This window comes from Canis lupus, chromosome 17, assembly GCF_011100685.1.
Source record: "Canis lupus familiaris isolate Mischka breed German Shepherd chromosome 17, alternate assembly UU_Cfam_GSD_1.0, whole genome shotgun sequence".
In the NCBI taxonomy this organism is placed as follows: domain Eukaryota; kingdom Metazoa; phylum Chordata; class Mammalia; order Carnivora; family Canidae; genus Canis; species Canis lupus.
In genome coordinates, this window is record NC_049238.1 from 39,971,764 (window position 1) to 39,989,492 (window position 17,729).

Genomic DNA, 17,729 nt, shown 5'->3' on the forward strand with positions numbered 1-17,729 from the left:
TTTTTAGGCATTTGCTGGGGAAAGGGGGTAAAGAGCTTTTTCTGGATCTGCAGGGTTTTGATTGCTTTTTAACTCAATATGGTCTTCATGCCAAAGTGGCCCATCTTGTCATGGCCTGCCTTTGGACTCTTCATTTCACAAGGATAACCTGATGTAGCTTCTGGACTGAGGAGCCAACAGTGTGGTGGGAGAGGCACATGTGTAGCAGATAATAAAAAGGGATGATGGCAAGGGAAATTTCTAGGGGGGTGGAAGTGTTTTGTATCTTGGTAGGATATAGGTTTATATGGGTGTTTGCATGTGCCAAAACTCATTATGCTTATGATTTGTGCGTTTCACTATAAATTTTACCTAAAAAATGTAGAAAATGAGAATGCTCTGGAAAGACTGTGTCTAGCTGGCCATTGGCAGGGCACAACCATTGGGAAGTGAGCCAGGGCAACTAGGTTTTCCGTAGATACAATTCCACTTTTCCTAGTGGGGCGTGGTTAAAAAGCTTTCCCATGGAGGCTGTAGACCCAGGTGGCCTAGTAGCCTTGATGCTCAGAGCACCTGGAGACTGCAGTGGAGGGAGGCAGGGATCGCTGTTTCAGGGGACAGATATTTCAACTGAGTCTGCAGGGTGAGCAGTTGACTAGAGGAGGGTGGACAGGGGGAGGGTCGTTTCTTTTTTTTTTTTTCTTTTTTAAAGATTTTATTTATTTATTCATGAGAGACACGGGGGTGGGGGGCAGGAGAAAGAGAGAGAGAGAGGCAGAGACACAGGCACAGGGAGAAGCAGGCTCCATGCAGGGAGCCGGACGTGGGACTCGATCCCGGGACTCCAGGATCATGCCCTGGGCCGAAGGCAGGCACTTAACCACTGAGCCATCCAGGGATCCCCCGGGAGGGTAGTTTCTAAGCGCTGCTCAGTGAAGTGTCATTGCCCAGCACAGTCTAGGTGGAAAGGGGTAGAACCAAGCTTTGAACTGCTTCCCTTATCCCAACCTGTGTTAGTAGGCCTCTGAGAAATTCAGGCTGGTTGGAAAATCTTTTTAAAAATATATTTTAAAATAATAATAATAAAATAATTTTTTTTTTTTTTTTTATAATAGGCACACAGTGAGAGAGAGAGAGAGAGGCAGAGACACAGGCAGAGGGAGAAGCAGGCTCCATGCACCGGGAGCCTGACGTGGGACTCGATCCCGGGTCTCCAGGATCGCGCCCTGGGCCAAAGGCAGGCGCCAAACCGCTGCGCCACCCAGGGATCCCAATAAAATAAATTTTATTGGGGCACTGGATGGTGCAGTAGGTTAAGCATCTAACTCTTGGTTTCAGCTCAGGTCATGATCTTGGTGTCCTGGGATCGAGCCCTAGAGCCTCAGGTTGGGCACCTTCAACATGGGGTCTGCTTGGGATTTTTTTCTCCCTCTCCCTCTGCCCCTCCCTCTGCTTGTGCTGTCTCTCTCTCTCTCTCTCTCAGATGAATAAATAAAATAAAATCCCTATTTACTAATTATCTGGGAGAGAGAGTGCACAAGAGTGGGGAGGGGCAGAAGGAGAGAATCTCAAGCAGACTCCCCTCTGAGCATGGAGTCCAACTGAGGACTCAATTCTGCGACCCATGAGATCATGACCCGAGCTGAAACCAAGAGTCAGACACTCAATTGACCGAGCCACCTCAGCTCCCTTAGTTGCAAGTTTTAAAGCTGCTTCCTGGCACCTGGGTGGCTCAGTGGTTGAGTGTCTGCCTTTGGCTCAGGTGGCAATCCTGGGGTCCTAGGATTGAGTCCCACATCTGGCTCCCCGTGGGGAGCCTGCTTCTCCCTCTGCTTATGTCTCTGCCTCTCTCAGTGTCTCTCATTAATGAATGAATGAAGAATAAATAAATAAATAAATAAATAAATAAATAAATAAATAAATAAATAAATAATAAAAACAAGCTGCTTCCCAAGAAAGGAAAACAATGTCCTGTTACCACTGTGTCAGGAGGCCAGATCCATAGCCTGATCCCAATGCCTTTTGGCAGCTGATATCTTTTGGGGTTTGCCCGCCGCTCATGGCTCTCCACTCAGGATCCAAGGTGGAAGAGTGGCCCACGTGCCGCTTGACTCACTTTCTGGAGGGCCTGGCTGTCTGGGGCAGACACTGGCTGGCCTGTCTTCCTCTGAAATAGAGAGAAGGGGGAGGAGGTACTGCGGGCCTAGCCCGGGCTTTGAGGTCAGACCAGCCCTGGCTGGGATCCTGGTTCTGCTGCTGAACTGGCAGTGAGACCCTGGACAAGTCATCCCCTCTGAGCCTCCTTGACACTCGTCCGTCCATTAGAGGCAGAAGGTCTGACTGGGAAGCACCAGTACACAGGCACGGAGGGGACAGCCGCAGTTAGCGTGACTGCGGCCGCGGATCTATCCGTCGCCGGGGCTGTGGCCGGGGCAGTCTCCGGCGGAGTTCCCCGCGCGGCTTGGCAGGGGTTCGCCTCCCTAACGCCGCTTGGATTCTAGGTCCACGTGGGCGTCCGGGTGCCCCGGGGAGCGGCAGGGGCGGCGGGCGGCTCAGCAGCGCCCCCAGCCGGGCTCCGGCCCCCGGGCGCTCCCTCTGCCTGCCCTGGGCGCGGGGGGCCGCCGAGGCAGCCGCCCCGAGCTACCCCGCGAGGCGCACGCAGGCCGGCGGCGCTCTGGGGTCCCGGCGGCCGCGCCCGGCTCCCCCGTGGGCGTCGAGGGGCTCGGCGGGCCCGGGACGCCTCCTCGCGGAGCTACCTCCCCCCTCCCCTCTTCCGGGCACGCCCGCTCGCCTTCGGTGTGGCCCCGCTTCCCGAAAGGAGGGGCGGGAAAGGGCGGGTCCTTGCTAAAGAAATGCTTTCTTTTACTCCATCTGTGAGTGTGAGTCTGGTTTAAAAAACAAAAAGAAAAACAAAGAACAAAACCCAAACCGAAAAGCAAGTTTTAGAGTCCGGTTGCCAGATAGGTTTTAGCGTGCTTTGAGTGCTAAGGCGCTCGGATTCCCCGGCTGAGTGACCTGCTCCTTTGTTTTGCTGTTAACTCAGGAAACTTTTTATTTTTGTGGTGATGGGGCCACGTTTCACCAAGCGAGGCTCAAATGTGGAGAACAGTGACTCCCATTCATCCTGTGTCCTGGGTAATGCAGAGTCCAGAATCTAAGAGTCCCCCCCAGTTACCCCTGGGTATAGCCTTGCTAGGGTGGAAGTAAGGGGAGGGGGCAAGGGGCAGTGAGGTGTGGTATGATTTTCCATCCCCCTGCCAGCTACACCAAGCTTGAGGTTGGAGGGTGCAGGGGCATTAATTTCCTGAGGCAGCCGGCATGTGTGCTGGGGTTAACCTAGTAAACCCTCTTTGTTGGGAAGAAAAAGAAGTCTAGGTTTATCTATTTAGCATCTGTTTGCTAATTAGTTTTATGATCTCATTTAATCTTCGCCTTTCTCTTTCCGCTCATTTTACAGATTGGGCTTGGGGAGGCTCCAGATTAAACATAGCGAGTAAGTAGTCAAACTGTTCAGCTCTTCCCACTCTGCCAGATGATCTGTCCAGCCTCCGGTTCTCGTGGGGACAATGCTCTAGCTGGTACTACAACCCAGACTACGCTGCGCTTAAGTTTAAGCTCCAGCAGTTTAAGCATGGAGACACTCAGATGCCAGCTAGTCTGCATTCTCCAAAGAGAATTTACTACCTTGTTCTGGTCCAGAAATTTTAACATGTGGATTGACTTAGTTCTGCTGCCCAAATTGCTGCCTCCTGGGTGGGGCCGTAGACCAGACCTAGGCCAGGGCAGGCCTGTGTGCTGAACAGGCAGGCCAGAGTCCTGATGGAGGAGCCACACATGTGGTTAAGTAACTGGGGGGTGCCCACTTGCTCCTGGAGCACACACAAACTCTGCTTCATCCCTCTGCATGGATTCAGAAAGAAATAGAAGCTTCCCTTATACTGCCTCTGCCAGCCATTCATTCCTGGATGACCTTGAGTCTGGACACACAGGACTGTGGGCCAGACATTTGTGTTCTCAGGGCCTCAGCATCCTCTAGAAAGTGTGCAAGCAAGTTGGCCAGACTAGCTCTGGGGTCCTACAATGTGATGTAGGCCAGATGGCCCCCTGGATAAGCCAGAACCACTCTCTCTCTCTTTTTTTTTCTTCTTTTTTTTTGAAAGTAGGCTCTACACCCAATGTGGGGCTCAAACTCACAGCCCTAAGGTTATGAGTCACATGCTCTACCCACTGAGCCAGCCAGGCACCCGGAACCACCCTTCCTTCTACTGCTGACTCTCGGAGTGCCCAGTGCCAAGACTGTGTGTAAACATCTGGTGAACAAAAGAAGATGACCGAGGGTAGACTCGAGGCATTTGACATACAGGACACAGCGAAGAATGTGTCCCAGACCCCAGGCACTCCCTCCTTAGTGAGCTTTAAAAATCAATCAATCAATCAAATGTATGCATCCAGGGCAAGGCGAAAGACAAGTCTGGGGGAGGAGGAAAAAGTCACTGCGGAGGCAGTGACCCCTCCCAGGAAATGTGACTAAGCCAGCTGAGGCCGAGGAGGGCAGACGTGTCCCCCGGGGCTGGCGAGCGTGGTGGCCTTCGTGGGGCTCTCCTCGCGGGGCCCAGACTCCGCTAGGAGCCTAGCCCGCAGCCAGCAGCGGGGCGGGGCTGGGCCTCAGCCTCCCCGGGGGCGCTGCCCCTGCGGGCCCTCCGCCGCGCCCTCCTCCCTCCAGGCGGCCGCCCCTCACACTGTCCCCGAGCCGGAGGGGACCGGGCGGGCGGGCGGAGCCAGGGGCCGGGGGGCGGGGCAGCCCCACCTCGGGAAGCGAGAAGCTGGGTGCGGCGCGCCGAAAAGCAGAAGTGCGAGCCGGGAGAGCCGCGGAAAGGTGCGAGTGGCAGGGCGGCCCCCGGGACCCTCACGCGGGCAGGTGAGGGCTGGCTGCCAGCTCTGGAGACAGAGACCCACGCTTCTGGAGGCCGCTCTGTCCAGGACCGGTGTCCCCCAGCCCGCTGTCCTGGCAGCTTGGTGCCAGGCTCCAGGTACATTTACCGTCGGGCTGGAGCCCCAGGGTTGTGCCCAGGATCCTGATGAGCAATGCCTGGGTCCGGCGGTGTCCTGGCTGGCGGGAGAGGTGATGCGGACCTCCTGACAGATTTGGGGATGCCCGTTCCTAAGACAGGGCCAGGTGACTGTAGACAGGTGGGCTGCAGTGTGGGGGGGAAGGGGACAGAGCATGGGAATTCAAACTGTAGCACAGCCCATTCTTCTGCAAATCCAACAAGACCTCAGCTCCGAGTATAGTCCTGGGCCTGGAGGGTAGGGGAAGGGGAGGAGGAGGGAGGTGACGGTCGAGGAGAGAAGGTGGGGAGCCCCACTTAGTGTCAGGGGAAAGAGGACTAGCCAGAGTCCCCAGGCCAGGGCTCAGGACCCAGCTCTCCCGACCCGGGGAATGCCCACATCCCAGGCTGGGAGGACTTGCTGTCATTTCTAGCGTCAACGTTCACCCCTCCACTCTTTCTTGGGGAGAGGGGGAGGGGCTGTTGCATTTCTCTAGGGGCCGGTGGACCGTGAAGTGAAGAGATCTAGAGTCAGAGTCTGAGGAGGGCAGAGAGAGCACTGGAGGGCAGGCAGGGGCAGTTGTCCTGACAGTTGTCAAGCATTGCCTTAAAGGTATGCATCACAGGGACACCTCCCCCTGCCCCCAAGTCCCCCAGGGTGTCCTCAAAGGCAGGTTCCCTCCCAAGTCTGGGCCCTGGAATGGTCAGCACGGTGTGCATCCTCCCCCACCCTTGGCATCCTGACAGTCTCACTGGATTCCTCAACCTCTGCTTTCTGCCTCGGGGCTGCTACAACCTGTCCCAGCCTGTGAAATCCCACGCTCTCCCTCACGCTCTGGCTGCTCCAGGAATCATGGCCCCACAAAGTCCTGAGTATCCAACACACCCTCTGAGCACCTGCAGGGTGCCAGGCACAGGGTGGGGTTTGTAGTGGCAGAAAAGCTTCCCCTTCTTCCCTTCTAGTTTCTTTGGCTGGTCTATTAAATCGGTATACAACAGATTAGCAGGAGGAAAAACGGAAAGTTTAATAACACGGATACCTCCTGTATACTTGGGACAGATCCAGGAAAACTTGAAATGGTCAAAGCCATCACCTTAAATACCCTCTTAGGCTAAAGACAAAATATGTTGGGGGTCAGTTATGGGAGGTTACTAGGAAAAGCCTACTTACTGAACAAGGGTAAGGTTGTTATGCAGATTTAAGTGGCTGCTTTCTTCTTTGATAAGTTGCTGCAGTCACCCCCTCCTCCCTTCCTGATACAGTAAGGAGACACCCTGACAGTGGGAGACTTCCCTTATAAGTGTAAATGTCTCTTACAAAGGGCAACTTCTACTTGGTTTTCTGAATGTCACCAATGTCTGCTGCTTCTTAAAAATAGCCAATTTAGGGCACCTGGGTGGCTCAGTTGGTTAAGTGTCTGCCTTTGGCTCAGGTCATGACCCCAGGGTCCTGGAATTGAGTCCTGCATTGGGTTCCCTGCTCAGCGGGCAGTCTGCTTCTCCTTTCCCCTCTGCTGCTACTCCTGCTTGTGCTCTCTCTCTCAAATAAATAAACAAAATCCTTCTTAAAAAATAGCCGGTTTAAAATAATCAACATGCCAAAGTGGCTTATTTTGGGGTGGTATATTTTGCTCCCCTTCAGGTTCTAGCTAAGAGAGGCAAAATACACTCCCCGCCCAAAAGGCCTTTATAGTCTAGTAGGGCAGGTGGGCAGATCCGTAACTCAGTGGACTATGGCAGAGTGAGAAGAAACAAAGGTTTTAATGGAAGAGGTATGTATATATGGAGGCTGTCTTGTGAGGTGGTAAGTTCTCCATCACCAGAAGTATTCAAGAGGAGGATGCTGAGGGATGCTATAGAAGGAGTTCCTGAGCTGTGTGCAAACAGGCATACGTTGGGAGGCAGATGCAGAGCAGGATAAGATAAGCATTGAGGCTCCTTTTAACCCTGACTATCTGTGATTCTGTGACATTCCTCACTTAGGGAAAGTTTGTCTGTGGCCCCACTGCTTTGTGATGGCTCCTTACTTCTCTCTCCAGTTAGACCATGAGACATGGGTTATTCTTTCTCATTTCTGTGCCTGCACCATTGCTCTGCCCAGTGCCAAGCTCCCAGTGTAGACTTTGTATGGAATTGCATAGACCCTGGTGTGGGCTGCTTGAGGAATGCAGGAGTGTCAAGCAAGTCTGCTGCTCTGACTGAGACATGAAGCTGTCAGGTCATGCAAGTAGAGACTGACGCCTGTGCTCCCAAGTGAGAGGGCTGGGGGAACTCCCAGAGAAGTCTGAGGCTACCGAATGTCCTGGAAGTCTCCGTGGACAGCTGAGGTGGTATGGGTTGGTATGCATACTGGGAAAGCTCAAGTTGCTGTGGGTTTGGGCAGAACAGCTGGATGGGAGAGGTGTCAGGTGGCCTCTTACCTGTGAGAGCCTGGAGCAGAAGGCCAATGGGCAGAGATCTGATGGGACAGCATGAATTTCGGCCCTGACCTGAGCTTTAGAGTCACCTGGGACTTCTCAAACATGCTATCCAGGCCTCACCCCAGAGACTCTGATTTTAACTGTTCTAGTATGTGTCCTGGACATTGGGATTTTTTTGAGCTTGATGATTCTAATGTACAAGCAGGTGCGAGATGCCGTTCTGGACAGTTAACTGGCAGCACAGAATTGCATGGAACATGTGTTAAAAATGCAGATGCACAGGCCCCACTCCACACTCTAATCAGAATCTCCAGGCCTTGGGCTGGGACATCTGTGTTTTTATAAGATTCCAAGGTAATTTTAACAGGCAGCTGGGGTGTTGAAGAAGCAGGTGGCCAAACCCCTTTCATCTAAACCCTGCAGTGGCTCTTGGAGGCCTGTGGTCTCGAGGGTTGGCTGCTGGCTTCTGAGTTATGGCCCAAGCTTACAGATCAGTAACACAAAAGGAAAAATAGTGAAGCTAACAATTGACCCTCTTGTTCACAGCATCTCTTCCTGCTGGCTTGGGCGTGGGGCAGTCGCCCCACTACTTCAAACCTGAGTCACAGGCTGAGTAGCCTGTGGTGGGGGATGTGGGCAAGCATGTGACCTTCTGTGGAATGGAGGAACGTTAAAGTTTCCCTCCCCCAACCTTCCCCCTCACCACCTCCTGCTTTAGGAAAAAGTGGTTTCAAAAAATGCCTTCAGCTATGCTGTGAGTTAGGAATGGAAAAGAAGTCATGATTCACATGGTATTTCACATCCATTACTGCTGCTCCTGTTTATCCCTCTGTTTTCTACTCAGACCCAACACCCTCTGCTCTCCTGCCCATCCCCTAAAGATTGGCCCTTCCTGCTTCCTCAAGCCCCAAGAAGCTCCCCATGGCACCAGTTTTCATCTTCACCCTGAAATTCCCCGGGTCCTTACTCTGTGTCACAGATGCTCACCTTACAAAAATGCTGTTCACCTGCACAGGCTGAATTGTGTTACATTGCTTGCTAGTGTGGGCTATGTATTTGATGCCCCCCCCCCAAAAAAAAAAAGAAAGAAAGAAACTGTGTAGTAATCAGAACCTAGGAAAGAGACAGTGAATGAAAAATAATATATATATTTAAAATACTTGCCTTTACTATTTTTCCCCTGAGTAACTTGTCCAAAAAAGATTGCTCTCACTGACCTATAGAATAATATGATATTTGAGGTTTGGGGAGGAAAAATTTCCTCTGTCCCTCAAAGTCCTTCTAGCTGGGGTAATAATCAAATTGACAGGAGACAGATTAACAAGAGAAAAATTAAATGTAATAGCATACATATGGAGAATCCACATCGACATGGGAATTCCAAAGATGGTGAAGCAACAAGACTCTTACAGGAGCTAAGGAGAGGGGTGAGATAAATAAATAAATAAATAAATAAATAATCTTGAAAAGAGAGTTTTATTTGAGCCCAAGTTAGGACAGCTGCCACAAGAAATACGCTCTTCACAGGGAAGAAGGTGCTCCAGAGAATAAACAGTTTTTACAGGGTTATCTACTTTTCTACATCTTGCAGAAGCTCCAGAGATTATAGATTAGCATATAAGTAAGAACCATGAAGTTTTTTTAAAAGATCTTATTTACTCATGAGAGATACAGAGAGAGAGGCAGAGACATAGGCAGCGGGAGAAGCAGGCTCCCTGCAGGGAGCCCAATGTGGGACTCAATCCCAGGACCCCGGGATCACCCCCTGAGCGGAAGGTAGATGCTCAACCACTGAGCCACCCAGGCGTCCCAAGAACCATGAGTTTTAATGTCAAGGAATGCAGGAAGTGGGAACATTGGTCAGTATTTTAAGAACAAGATGATTTCCTTCAGGCTACTCGTTTTCAAGGCAGGTGTACAACGTATGTTTACATATGCGGGACATAAATCAGGCTTTTGGTTTAAACAAAATTTATTTACAGTCTTGCCAACTTAGAAAGAAATCTAAAATGGCTTCCTTTTAGAGAGGTGTTCTTTTTCATGTGTATATAATATGTTAATAAGGTGGGTCACATTGATTTTTGGATGTTTTTTTTTTTTTTTTTTTTTTTTTTTAATTTTTATTTATTTATGATAGTCACAGAGAGAGAGAGGCAGAGACACAGGCAGAGGGAGAAGCAGGCTCCATGCACCGGGAGCCCGACGTGGGATTCGATCCCGGGTCTCCAGGATCACGCCCTGGGCCAAAGGCAGGCGCCAAACCGCTGCGCCACCCAGGGATCCCCTGATTTTTGGATGTTAAACTAACTTTGCATTTTTGGGATAAATGTCATTTAGTCGTGGCATTTTATCTTTTTTGTATATTATTGAGTTCCATATGCTAAAATTTTTTTTAATAAATTAATTTTTATTCGTGTTCAATTTACCAACATACAGAATAACACCCAGTGCTCATCCCGTCAAGTGCCCCCCTCAGTGCCCATCACCCACTCACCCCCACCCCCCGCCCTCCTCCCCTTCCACCACCCCTAGTTCGTTTCCCAGAGTTAGCAGTCTTTACGTTCTGTCTCCCTTTCTGATATTTCCTACACATTTCTTCTCCTTTCCCTTATATTCCCTTTCACTATTATTTATATTCCCCACATATGCTAAAATTTTGATAATATTTTTGTGTCTATGTTCATGAGGGATGTTGGTCTCATTTTCTTTTTTCTTTTTTCTTTTTTTTTAGATTTTATTTATTTATTTGAGAGAACAAGAGAGAGGGAGCATGGGGAATAGGGGCAATAGGAGGGGGAGAGAGAGAATCCCAAGCAGACTCCCATCTTTAGGCTCAATCGCACAATTCTGAGATTCTGACCTGAGCCAAAATCAAGAGTCACACATTCAACCAACTGAGCCACCCAAGCACACACTAATTTTCTTTTTTATAATATATTTATCTGGTTTGTTACATCAGGATAATGCTGGTGGCATAGAATGAATTGGGAAGTATTCTCTCCTATTTTCTGGAAAAGTTTGCATAGAATTGGTATTATGTCTTTCTTAAATTTTTGGTAGAATATACCATGACTGGAGGATGCCTCAGTGGCTCAGTCAGTTGAGAATCCGACTCTTCATTTCAGCTCAGGTCATGATCTCAGGGTCCTGGGATCAAGCCCCAGATGGGACTCCCTGCTCAGTGGGGGGAGTCTGCTTCTCCCCCACCTCTGCATCTACCTCTCCCCCTCCTACCTTATGCTTTCTCTTTCTCTCTTAAATAAATAAATAAATAAATAAATAGTCTTAAAAAAAGAATGTACCATGACTTGGAATTGGAGGGGGCAGGGTTGGTTTATGTATAAATTCAGTTTCTTTAATAGATTCGAGAATTATTTAGGTAATCTATTTTTCTTGAGTGAACTTTCATAATCTGTATCCTTCAAGGAAATTGCCCATTTCATATATGTTGTGGAATATATTGGCATAAGTATTGTAATAGTCTCTTTATCCTTTTAATATTTGTAGAATCTGTAGTGAATCATCTTTCTGAATTAGAAATTTGTGTCTTTTCTTTTTCCTAATCAGTTTGTCTAAAGGTTCATCAATTTTATTGATTTTCTTTTCAAAAACCAGCTTCATTGATTTTTCTCTCTGTATATATATTTTTATTTCTATTCATTTCTTTTATTTATTTATTTATTTATTTATTTATATTTTTTTATTTTTTATTTCTATTCATTTCTGCTCTTATTTTTATTATTTCTTTTCTTCTGATTATTTTGGATTTAATCTGCTTTTCCTTCTTTGGTGTGTTTGTGGTAGAAACTTAAGTTATTGATTTTCGGCTTTTCTAATATAGGCAGTTATTGCTTAAAGAGCTGTATGTCAGCCTTGTGCAATGCCCAGTGTTAAGGGTCTGGAAGCAGAAGAGAGGTATGGCTGAGAGGTCACAGCAAGGGGAAGACCCTGGCCCAGGAGTCAGAAACCTAGTTTTCACTAGCCACTCACAAGCTTTGTGACTTTGGACTTAGACTTTCTGTGCCTCAGTTTCTTTGCATAATGGAGCCAGGGTGATCTTGGGCTCTTGGAGGTGAGGTAGTTAATGAAGATGATAGCATTTGACACCCAGAAGGGCCTCCCCAGGCCAATGTGAAGGGTGGTTGTCATAACATTTGTAATCATGGTGGCTTCTTATGTCTTTCCAGAACCGGAAACAGCATGTACACCTCCCTCCCCCAGGGGTAAGCTGTGTGCCCCCCCTTTCATCCCTCCCCTTCTTCACCCCCAGGGCTGCCCCCCTCACCCCTTCCCTCATCCCCAGGCCACCGTCCCCCGCCCGCCCGGTCTGCCCAGGGGTCTGCTGGGGTCCACTCCTCATGGGCCCGGGCCGCCACCGCCAACCCTCTTCCCTCCGGCAGTGGCTCCCCGTTCCCAGGCTCGGTGCAGGATCCCGGCCTGCATGTGTGGCGGGTGGAGAAGCTGAAGCCAGTGCCGGTAGCACGTGAGAACCAGGGCATCTTCTTCTCCGGGGACTCCTACCTAGTGCTGCACAATGGTCCGGAGGAGCTCTCCCACCTGCACCTCTGGATAGGTAAGGAGGCTGGGGGGCGAGTTGGGGGCGTGGCCCAGGCGGGGGGCGGGGTCTCAGGGGCCGGCGCCTCCCCCCCAGGCCAGCAGTCGTCCCGGGATGAGCAGGGGGCCTGCGCCGTGCTGGCCGTGCACCTCAACACGCTGCTTGGGGAGCGGCCGGTGCAGCACCGCGAGGTGCAGGGCAACGAGTCCGACCTCTTCATGAGCTACTTCCCGCGTGGCCTCAAGTACCAGGTCAGAGCCCACCTCCCAGCGCCCCCCCACACCCGCGGCTGCTCTCCCCGCCGCTCGTCCTTCCGCCAGTTCTCACCCTGCGAAGGGCGCAGGCGCCCTCGGGCCTGCCCCCCCCCCCCCATCTTTCTGCCCATCTCCTGCCGGGACAGGGTAGGGAGGGCCACGGGGGTGGGGGGCCGTCACCCACTCAGGTGGGCGTCTGGGCTGCAGGAAGGTGGAGTGGAGTCAGCATTTCACAAGACCTCCCCAGGGGCCACGGCGGCCCCCATCAAGAAGCTGTACCAGGTGAAGGGGAAGAAGAACATCCGCGCCACGGAGCGGGCGCTGAGCTGGGACAGCTTCAACACCGGGGACTGCTTCATCCTGGACCTGGGCCCGGTGAGTCGCAGGCCCTTTAAGCCGGCAGGGACCGGGAGGCCGGCGAGGGGCAAGAGGCCACTCCAGCCATTAGAAGACATCGCCTGTCCCGAAAGCAGAAGCCCCTCCGCCACCCAGGCCCCGCGGCTTACTCTCTCCTCTCCCAGCCTGTAGCTCTGGCCAGCCGCCCGCCCTGCCGTGAATTTGTCCGCTGGGCCGTTCACGCGGGGTCTCTGATGCCCACTCGGAGTCGGCTCGGGAACCACAAGGCCCGTTGCTGTGTGGCACGGTGGCATGTGATGAGGACTGTCAGAGGCAGGGCCTGTGCCAGGGGCTTGGGGCAGGCAGGGGTCCCTCTAGCGGGAGCTGAAGCCAGTCCCAGGAAGGTGCCTGGGGGCGGGAGGGGGGGGCGGGGGGGGGGGGCGGGGATGATGCTTTAACAGCCCGAGCGGCAGGTGAGCTGGAGCAGGTGAGCTGGGGCAGCGGAAGGGGGTGAGGTGCAGACACACATGCTGACGGCAGGGAAGGGACTGGCTTGATGGATCCCTGGGTGTGGACAGGAGCGGAGGGAACGGAAAGGGTTCTGGAGCCTGAGACCTAGGTCTGGAGACTGGTTGAGGAGTCTGGATTGCATCTGGTGCTGAAGGTTCCAGGCAGGAAACCAACCCAGAGCAGTTTATTTTTTTAATTTTTAATTTTTAAATATTTTATTTATTTATTCATAAGAGACACAGAGGGGGAGAGGCAGAGACACAGGGAGAGGGAGAAGCAGGCTCCATGCAGGGGGCCCGATGTGGGACTCTCCCGGGATTCCAGGATCACGCCCCGAGCGGAAGGCAGACGCTCAACCGCTGAGCCACCTGGGCGTCCCCAGGAGCAGTTTAGAAGGAGGGCTAGCAGCAGGGAGCTGGAGACAGGTGACGAGCTCAGCAGGGGGCGAGTAGCCGTGTGAGATACGGGGCACCAGGATGGCATTCGCCCAGTCACTCATTCATTCATTATTTAATATGTGCCTAAATTTGTGCCATCTCTGTTTTAGTACTGGGCACGCAGCTGTGAACAAAGCAAAGCAAAACACAACCCTCATGCCCTAATGAAACTTTCTAGTCAGGGGACATAAATTACAAACCAGATAAAGACCTTTAAGTCTATTTGGATAAAGCCATGTGGAGAAACAAAGCAGGAGGTGGATGGGGCTGGCCAGAGAAACACTTGCAAAGATTGCTGTGTTGTCTTAGATGGTCTTGCCTCCCGGGGCAGTTCTTCAGGAACACCCCCACCCCACACCCCCATCACACACATATACAGTCAACAAGCTGGATGCAGGGATCTGAGCCTCCCCACTTCCCTCCAGAACATCTTCACCTGGTGTGGTGGAAAGTCCAACATCCTGGAGCGCAACAAGGCACGGGACCTGGCCCTGGCCATCCGGGACAGTGAGCGACAGGGCAAGGCCCAAGTGGAGATTGTCACTGACGGGGAAGAACCTGCAGAGATGATCCAGGTTGGGGGATATTGGGATGGGCAGCCGGGAGAAGCTGGGGGAGGGGTTGAGGGTGGTCAGATGAGGGTGGCAGGGATAGGGGTGGGTGGTCTGTGTACAGCTTAGGGCTGTGAGCTAAGGATGCTGTGGGCTATGATCATAAGGGATCATAGGATGCCCTCGTGTGATTCAGAGTAAAGTTGCCTTTTGGGCAGATGGACCAGTGGCCTGGCAGGTGGACTGGGCTGGACCCAGTTCTCACCCCCTTGTGCGGGACACAATTTACCTCCCTCAGATATGATAGCCTTGGGCATGATGGCTTGGGAAGGTCTGGGACAGGTGCCCAGGAATGCCTGGAAACCTGGCCTGCCCTGGCCCCTCTAGGTCCTGGGCCCCAAGCCTGCTCTGAAGGAGGGCAACCCTGAGGAAGACCTCACAGCGGACCGGACAAATGCCCAGGCCGCGGCTCTGTATAAGGTAGGTGCTCCGGGCCTGCCCTGGGTCCAGGCAGGGGTGCTTTAGGGACAGGATAAAGCCCAGGGAAGATTGGGTGGGGCAGCACAGTGGTTTATCCAGGGCTCCAAGTGAGGGGAGGATGGGAAATGGATGGATGTTTGGCCCCCTGAGGAGATATTGACACTTCACTTCCAGCCCATTCTTGGAGAAGGAGATGTGAAGCTGATGCTGAGCTTTACTTTTTTGGATTCTTTGCATTTATTTGTGATTTGGAATCTACTTAATTTCTGCAGTGGTTCCAGTCTCCTCTCTGCTCCTTGGGCTGGGGCCGTGAGCGGGGGCCGTGGGGGCCATGGCATATGGGCGGAGGTTAGGGCTGTGTGTTGGGGGCAGGGGGTGGGATCTGGCACTGCCCATCCTCCCCCAGGTCTCCGATGCCACTGGACAGATGAACCTGACCAAGGTGGCCGACTCCAGTCCCTTTGCCCTTGAGCTGCTGCTGTCTGATGACTGCTTCGTGCTGGACAATGGGCTCTGTGGCAAGATCTACATTTGGAAAGGTACGCGGGGGTTTCTCCATTCTAGCCTGAGGCCCCTGCAGCTGCTCTGACCTGGGCACACTTCCCACTAGAGGGCTCAGCCTGCCTGACTGCTTTCAAAAACAGCCTCAGGGAGCTGCTGAGCAGTTTCTCTTTGCTGTTCCCACCCCCTAAATTCCAGGCAAAGGTTCTGAAATGTCAGCAAGCCTTAGAATCACCAGAGGGCCTGTTAGAACAGAAGGCAGGACACCCCCTCCACCCCGCCCCCAGCCAAAGATTTTGCATATCTAATTGGTTCAAGCCTTGATGCCGGCCCAGGATTACTGTCAAGCATTGCTGTCCTAGAGCACTCCTAGCCTTCTGGGCTGCTGGGACCCCAATCTTGCTATTCTACCTTGAGGTGTGACAGAGCAATTTTACATAAATTAAATCTCACTTCGTGTCCTCAGTAAAGAACTAGTAGAACTTGTTTTTCCAAGAAATTGTACTGGCTGGAGATAGAAACACTGTCATGTATAAGCTTGTTCTCTTGGTTTAACTCCAAAAATGTTGAAACAAAGCTCTGAGTCTCTGACTGGCCCCGGGAACCTCCTTACTTCTCCATGCCTGTCTTTTCTCCAGCATGTCTTACCTTCCTGACCGGATTATAAACTTACCAAAAGCAGGAACCATATCATCTCTGGTGTCTTGATGAAATAGCATTTTGCTCAATAAATATTTGTGGGGGCAACCAAAGCCAAGAGAAACCTGCAGTCCTAGCCTGGTCAGGAAGATGGGGAAGGATTGGGCATTCTCAGGATAGCGGCTACTGGCCAGGAGTACTCTAGGCTCGGGGAAGGGCCAGAGCAGCAGGCAGCGTGGAGCCTTCTAGGAGTTGGGGTGAGGGCAATCGGAAATTGCGCACTGGGGCTGCCCTTCCCTTCCTGCCAGAGTATCTTTCCCATGAACCATTTCCAAGCTTGAGGGGTTCCCGGATGCCCACGGAAGGGAATTTAACCCTAAGCAAAGAACCGAACCATTTTTGAAAGAGAAACCAGAGGGGAAAAATATTGGGAGCCAGGAAGAGAAGGCTCTTGCTTTAAACTGAGCACATCTTGCATGAAAGAGATTGCCCACAGGAGGGGAAGGATAACTTATGGTCTTCCTTTTTACAGGCTCTTAGGTGGCAGACCTGATGGCAGAGCCATAAGGCCAGTTTCAGCTGTTGGGCATTATGGGAGTAAGATGATGATAAATCACACCCTTTTGTCCCGTTTAGTGTTACACAAAAGGCTTGATACTTGTTGATACTTGTCAACAGCACAGTTGACAGACTCCAGAGGCGAGGTGTCCCGGGTGGGACTCTAGATTTAGAGTCTCAGGCCACAGAGAATGTTAGTTCTGAATATCCGTGGGGCCCTGGTCGGAGCAGAAGGTTTTGATTAGAGCAGATAGGAGGAACAGTTTTCATCCCACTTGGGGCTGCCGGGTTGGGAGAAGTCTCAAGGGGCTGACCTCACACCTCCAAACAGCTCCTCAGCATCTTAGCACCTCCTGGTCCAGCTATTCTATGGAATCCCACCTTAAGTTCCCTTGAGAAAATGGGATGTGGGCTAGAGAGGGTCCCTGCTTTTAAAAAATCAATCAATCAATCAATCAATCCCCTTCCTATTGATCCAGGGCGAAAAGCTAACGAGAAGGAGCGGCAGGCGGCTCTCCAAGTGGCCGAGGACTTCATCTCCCGCATGCGCTATGCCCCCAACACTCAGGTGAGGAGCCGCCTTGTGTCGTACCCCCCCCCCCCCCCCCTCGCCGGGGTCTCTTCCTGTGGCCTCTTGCCCCACAGACTGGACAAGAAGGGCAGGAAACCCTTGGGCACAGTCAGGAACTGTCAGGCCTCCCTACTGGCCCCCTCCAGTGGGAAAGCCCTTTTTAATCCTTCAACATTTAAAAGTACATGGTGTTTTCTTTTGCTTAAAAAGAAAATTTAGGGGGATCCCTGGGTGGCTTAGCAGTTTAGCGCCTGCCTTCGGCCCAGGGCGTGATCCTGGAGTCCTGGGATCGAGTCCCACGTCAGGCTCCCTGCATGGAGCCTGCTTCTCCCTGTGCCTGTGTCTCTGCCTCTCTCTCTCTTATGAATAAATAAATAAAATCTTAAAAACAATTTTTTAGAAAGAGCTCTCAAGTACGAGATGGGGGGAGGGGCAGGGGGAGGAGGAGAGCAGCAGACTCCTCCGTGCTGAGCACAGGGCTTGATCTTAAGACCCTGAGGTCATGACCCGAGCTGAAACCAAGAGTGGATGCTCAACTGACTGAGCCACCCAGGGGCCCCAAAAGTACATGGTGTTTGCTAAGAGGATGTTGGGCATCTCTCCTCTGGCAGCCCGAGGGTGGAACCTTGAGGGCCAGACTTCTCCCTCTTTCTGCCCTGCAGGTGGAGATTCTGCCCCAGGGGCGCGAGAGCCCCATCTTCAAGCAATTCTTCAAGGACTGGAAATGAGGGTGGGCGCCTCCCTGCCCCCCACCTCCTGCCGGCTTTCTCCTCTGGCTGCCTGGCCAGTGCTGAGGTGCCCCCGAGGCTGTTGAATAAAGGAGACAAGTGCTTTCCCAACTCTCTGCCCCGCTGCCTGCCCTGAGCTAGTCCTCGCTCCCCCACTACCCA

At 52.0% G+C, this 17,729-nt stretch overlaps 1 protein-coding gene across 3 annotated transcripts; it reads left to right on the forward strand.

Moving 5' to 3' along the window:
• Positions 1–4,753: 4,753 nt before the first annotated feature.
• On the forward strand, positions 4,754–17,678 carry CAPG (capping actin protein, gelsolin like). Of its 3 annotated transcripts, none has more exons than XM_038561591.1 (10): positions 4,754–4,855; positions 11,635–11,670; positions 11,848–12,020; positions 12,099–12,253; positions 12,464–12,631; positions 13,965–14,114; positions 14,478–14,570; positions 14,977–15,109; positions 16,748–16,836; positions 17,502–17,678. In XM_038561591.1, exons 2-10 carry the CDS (start codon positions 11,648–11,650, stop codon positions 17,565–17,567), a joined length of 1,050 nt encoding a protein of 349 aa, XP_038417519.1. In that variant the 5' UTR covers positions 4,754–4,855; positions 11,635–11,647; the 3' UTR covers positions 17,568–17,678. The 3 variants fall into 3 exon arrangements, with proteins under 3 accessions (XP_038417519.1, XP_038417520.1, XP_038417518.1); XM_038561590.1 differs by having other exon boundaries at positions 4,786–5,009; XM_038561592.1 differs by lacking the exons at positions 16,748–16,836; positions 17,502–17,678 and adding an exon at positions 16,243–16,267 and having other exon boundaries at positions 4,785–5,009.
• Positions 17,679–17,729: the final 51 nt, after the last annotated feature.

What these genes read in the sequence shown, in the direction of transcription:
- CAPG (XM_038561591.1), top strand. Translation starts at nt 11,648, where the DNA reads ATGTACACCTCCCTCCCCCAGGG. An exon ending in TACACCTCCCTCCCCCAGGG is followed by an intron (nt 11,671 to 11,847) that starts GTAAGCTGTGTG and finishes TCCCTCCGGCAG; the next exon opens with TGGCTCCCCGTTCCCAGGCT. An exon ending in CAAGATCTACATTTGGAAAG is followed by an intron (nt 15,110 to 16,747) that starts GTACGCGGGGGT and finishes CTATTGATCCAG; the next exon opens with GGCGAAAAGCTAACGAGAAG.